The sequence below is a fragment of the Alosa sapidissima genome, chromosome 10, assembly GCF_018492685.1.
Source record: "Alosa sapidissima isolate fAloSap1 chromosome 10, fAloSap1.pri, whole genome shotgun sequence".
Taxonomy (NCBI): domain Eukaryota; kingdom Metazoa; phylum Chordata; class Actinopteri; order Clupeiformes; family Clupeidae; genus Alosa; species Alosa sapidissima.
In genome coordinates, this window is record NC_055966.1 from 22,134,951 (window position 1) to 22,140,761 (window position 5,811).

A 5,811-nucleotide genomic window follows, 5' to 3' on the forward strand; every position below is an offset into this window, starting at 1 on the left:
AACTGCTATGCATCACCAAACATTTTAGACTGACTTACATACCGTTGTTTATATAAAAACATATCTCTTAACTGTATTATTCTTAACTGTATATATATATATAAGAACTTCGGTACCACTAAAACAAGAGATTTTTGGTGGAAAAGATGAGGCAGTCTGCCTAGTGACCTGCCCCAATGGGCATCATTGGACCATTAAACCACACAATGATCCAAAACATACAGCCAAACAAGGCAAGAAATGGTTAACTGAGAACAATATCAACATTTTAGAGTGGCAGAGCCAGAGTCCAGACCTCAATCTGTCAAAAAAGTGAGCACAAGGCAAATAATCATTCCTGACTGAAAACCCGGATTGCTGTTAAAAAAGTGTGGTCTACAAATCATTGTGGAGACATAAAGAGAGGCTTGGTAGATATTATAAGAACCATTTTGAGAGTTATGAATCCAAATAAAAATGTTTCCATTGATTATTTAAAAAGGGTATGAATAATTTTGGACTTGGACTTGGATTTTCATAAAAATGTTAAAAAAGATGAAAATGCTTCTTTTTTTTAATTCCATGTTCCTCCCACATTGTCTTACAAACGTTTGGCATGTGACAGTGTAATTTTTAGTCAGAACAAACATATTGATAAAGAGAAAATCAGGTTACACTTTCCTTGACAGTATCGACATAAGAGTGACATGACACTGTCATGAACGTGTCATAAACAAGTCATAAACGTTTATGACATAATGCTTCTGTTATTAAGTGACATTTGTTTTTTGTCATAACAAATTATGGTTATGGTTATGGTTATGGATTTAGCAGACGCCTTTGTCCAAAGCGACACATAAATACAAAACAACATAATAATATTTAAAAATGAACAGGGAACAGATTAAAATGTAGGTCAAATATAGTAAGGAGAATAGTTGTAGTACACAATAATATCAATTCAAGCAATAGCCTAATAAAAAGCAATGTAAAAAAGGGGAAAGGCAATAATAAAACAATAATGTCAATTCAATCAATAATATAAAAACAATGACATGCTAAGACTACATTAAGGAGAATATCAATAATAAACAATAATGTCAAATTAATTAACAGCCCAATTAAAATAAAACAACATTATATAAACCATAACACATAAGCGCTTAAACAACTAAGTATATGTTGAATAGGAATGTCTTTAGACCCCTCTTAAACGACCCAAAACTACCACAGGAAGAGCACTGGGGAGTTCATTCCACCAACATGGAACCACTGAAGAAAAGAGTCTGGAATTAGACCCAGTTTTCATGACTGGTCGACACAACATACGCTTACCAGAAGACCGCAGTGGGCGGTTGGGGATGTAAGGCTTGATTATTGAATTAAAATAACTAGGAGCAGATCTAGTTAGTGTCCTATAGGCCAAAGTGAGAGATTTAAATTTAATTCTGGCTACTATAGGGAGCCAATGGAGAGTAACTAGGAGAGGAGTTACATGTGTCCTCTTTGGCTGATTGAAGACCAGGCGTGCTCCAGCATTTTGAATCAGCTGTAATGATCTTGTTACAAAGCGGGTAAGCCAGCTAATAGTGAATTACAATAGTCCAGCTTAGAGATGACCAAATTAGGATTAGGATTAGGGTGAGAGTTAGGGTTAGGGTTTGGATTAGGATTCATGTGTCATGACAGTGTCGATACTGTCAAGTAAAGTGTTACCGAAAATCAGCATTAAATCAATATTTGCCAGGAGTATGAATCATTTTGTTCTTAACTGTATATAGTCAAATAACAAATAACGATGTGTGTGTGTGTGTGTGTGTGTGTGTGTGTGTGGGGGGGGGGGGGGGGCACAGAGGGCAACGTTCTGCCAACTCTGAGCGGTGGATGTGCAATCGGCTGCCATATCCAGGTACAAACCCTGAGGTCACAGTGATCGTGTTGTAGGAGAGAGCATTCCCGCAAGAGGATTACTGAGCCTGCATGGGCTCGAACCTGACAACCTCACAGGTGCTTTGACATATAATGATTACTGGGCCTTCTCATCTCTACTTACCCAGTCTACCCAACACCAGACCAATAAGATGGAAGGGAAGAAAAAGCCAAAGAAGAATGTCAGTATGCAGAGCAAACAGTGGATTTCTGATTACTCATCCACGCTGTTGTGTATGTGGTTTCATGCACTGTGTATGGTCTTTATTACCGAATTGGTATTACTGTAAGGTTGAATGTGTGTATGATAGGGATATACACAACTGGCGACGAGGATTTGTGAGGATTCACGTGTGAAGGAAGAGAAAAACTTTGCGAAGAACAGGCATCTCTGCACAGCCGGGAGTCGTGAGTAGGTTGTCCTGGCAAGCTAAGCTGAACACTAACTTGGATAAAAGCTAGCTGATTGCTGACGCAGATACATGACTGACCGAATTGAAAACGAACTGGAAAACAAACGAATTATGGCAGGGGGAATTGGAAAAATTGACTGTTTTGATAGCTCATCAGAAGATTGGGTAACATACATCGAAAGACTGGACCAGTATTGTGTGGCAAACGACATAGCTGAAGGGAAAAAGGTAGCAGTTCTACTGAGTGTGATGGGAGCAAAAACCTATAATCTACTACGTAGCCTCTTGGCGCCCACTAAACCAGCTGAAAAGTCATACAAAGATATCGTGACCGTGCTTCAAAATCACCTGAACCCTAAGCCACTCGTCATTGCTGAACGTTTTAGGTTCCACAAATGAAACCAACTAAAAACTGAGTCAATTTTGTAGCTGAGCTTAGAAGACTGGCTGAGCACTGTGATTTTGGAGTGAATTTGGCAAATACGTTACGAGACAGATTTGTATGTGGGTTGCACAGTGACAATATACAAAAAAGACTCTTAACAGAAAGGGTGCTTACGTTCCAACGTGCAATTGAAATAGCCGTGTCAATGGAAACTGCTGACACAGTGGAATTGCAACAGCAGATGTCAAAGTAGAAGGGGTGATCTTGAACATGGAGCTGGACACTGGATCCACCCTGTCAGTAATCTCCAACAAAGACTACCAGGCTCACCTTCCACACCTGAAATTGCAGCCTACGACTGTGATTCTCAAAACATACACTGGGGAGAGGATAACACCGATGGGAATGGTCACAGTGAAAGTCCAATATGGAGAGCAAAAGTGTGTGCTGCCCTTGTATGTCATAGAAAGAGGAGGTGTACCCCTGTTTGGACGTGAGTGGCTACGTGAAGTGAAACTAGATTGGCAGTCAATCAAAGAAATGCAATCCATAACAGTCACTGAAAAACAGAGCAGCCGCACTACAAGTGAAAGACTGAATAAAATGCTCACTAATGCAGGGAAAGTCTTCCAGGAGGGCATTGGAACATTAAAGCACATGAAAGCACAGATTGTGTTGGAAGATAAGGCAGTCCCCAAATTTCACAAGGCTCGCCAGGTACCATATGCCCTTCGTCCTAAAGTGGAGAATGAGCTCCACAAACTGGAAAACGAGGGCATATTATCCAAAGTTGACTGGTCTGAGTGGGCGACGCTTATAGTTCCAGTAGTGAAAGGAAATGGCTCAGTACGTATCTGTGGAGATTTTAAAGTAACCATCAATCCGGTACTGAAAGCTGAACAATACCCTTTACCGCATATTGATGACATATTTGCAGCACTGGGCCAGGGTAAGCGGTTTTCAAAGATCGACCTCGTACAGGCGTACTTACAGATGGAGATGGACGAGTCTTCCAAAAAGTACTTGACGATCAACACTACAAAAGGTCTCTATCAATACAACCGCCATGGTATTCGGTATAGCCTCAGCTCCGGCAATATGGCAGAAGGCCATGGAACAAGTCCTACAAGGCATACCAAATACACAATGCTATTTGGACGACATTGTAATTACCGGAACCAATGATGACGACCACCTTACAAACCTGGAAAAAGTACTCAAGAGATTGGAAGATTTTGGATTACGGGCCAACAAAGCCAAGTGTGAGTTTTTCCAGGATGCCATTGAATACTGCGGTCACAAAATTGACAAAGATGGACTACATAAATGCAAACACAAAATTGATGCTGTCTTAAAGGCACCGCCACCACAGAATGTTACTCAGTTGCGATCTTTCTTGGGCTTAGTAAATTATTACCGTAAATTTCTGCCTAACCTCTCATCAGTGCTACACCCAATGAACTGTCTACTCCAAAGTGGAATTAAATGGCAGTGGTCTAAAGAATGTGAAAATGCCTTCAAACAAGCAAAGCAGTTAGTCACGTCAGACAAGGTGCTAACACACTATGACCCCCAGTTGCCACTCAAGCTTGCTTGCGATGCTTCCCCATATGGGATTGGAGCAGTGCTGGCGCACAAGGTTGCTGATGGAACAGAGCGACCAATAGCATTTGCCTCAAGATCTTTAAATGCAGCAGAACGCAACTATGCACAAATTGATCGAGAAGCTCTTAGTCTGGTCTGGGGAGTGAAGAAGTTCAATCAGTACTTGTACGGCAAACACTTTACCCTCCTTCCTTGGCCAAACAAGGGTGATCTACTGTACCATTACCAGGCTATTCCAGCCGGCGTGAACAGCTTACAGTGAACCAGGGATGCATCTTGTGGGGAGCGAGAGTGATTGTACCGCCAAAACTGCATTCCAGGGTTCTGATGGTACTGCATGAAGGACACTTAGGAGTGGTGAAAATGTGTCTGGCCCGAAGCTTTGTATGGTGGCCTGGAATTGATGAACAGCTCGAAACATTGGCCAAGACATGCAATGGGTGTCAACAGACGCAAAAGTCACCATCAACAGCACCATTACATGTGTGGGAATGGTCTACGAAGCCGTGGCAATGGGTACATATTGATTACGCAGGACCCTTCCTTGACCAGATGTACCTGGTTGTGGTTGATGCTCACTCAAAGTGGACTGAGGTTTTCTGTACGAAGACCGCCACCTCTGCAAAGACTGTTGACCTCTTAAGAGCCCTGTTTGCACGTACAGGTCTACCACATCAGATCGTAAGTGATAACGGAACACCTTTCACTTCCGAAGAGTTCCGGTGCTTTGATAGAAAGAATGGCATACAACACACCACTATTGTGCGTATCACCCAGCTTCCAATGGCCAAGCGGAACGCTTCATCCAGACCTTCAAGCAGTCCATTAAGGCCATGGACAAAGACAGGGGGTCACTACAGCACAAGATTGCAAACTTCCTGTTGGCTTATCGTAACAGTACGCGTGCCACAACTGGGCAGACCCCAGCCATGCTCTTTCTAGGACGTACACTGACGTAACGCTTGGACTTATTGAAGCCCGACCTACATCAGCATGTGCAGCGGAAACAGTCTGACTCTGCCCTACGTTCAAAAATGCGACCTTTGACCCGTGTTGGACAGAATGTACTAGCCAGAGACTACCGTAACAATGCTCAGAAATGGCAGTCAGGCACTATTGCATCACAGACTGGGCCATTGACGTACACAGTCAACATCGGTCTGGACATGGTCTGGCATAGACATGTTGATCAGCTGTTGGATGCAGCTGGGCCGACAACCATGGGCTCAGACCCTTTATCTTGCTAAGATGGCCCAGAGTCTAATAATCAAGAACATGACACCACCGACATCTCTGGAAATAATGAAGATGGCTCTGGAACTGATACACCTGTAGTTCAAAGCCCTACTGTAAGTGTGACTTCAGCATCTACGAGGCGTTATCCAGAGAGAATCCGTAGGCCACCTGAGAAACTCAGACTTGAAGACATGTGATTAGTTTAAAATGAGTTGATCCATGTTATGACCTCCTTAGTTTTTAATGTGAACACCAATGCTGTAC

The 5,811-nt window shown here is 42.5% G+C and overlaps 1 protein-coding gene across 1 annotated transcript; it reads left to right on the top strand.

Moving 5' to 3' along the window:
- Positions 1–2,976: 2,976 nt before the first annotated feature.
- On the top strand, positions 2,977–5,270 carry LOC121721037 (uncharacterized protein K02A2.6-like). The gene is given in 3 exon segments (XM_042107588.1): positions 2,977–3,771; positions 3,773–4,001; positions 5,089–5,270. Coding segments are annotated over 3 exon segments (1,206 nt in total).
- The last annotated feature ends 541 nt before the right edge of the window (positions 5,271–5,811 follow it).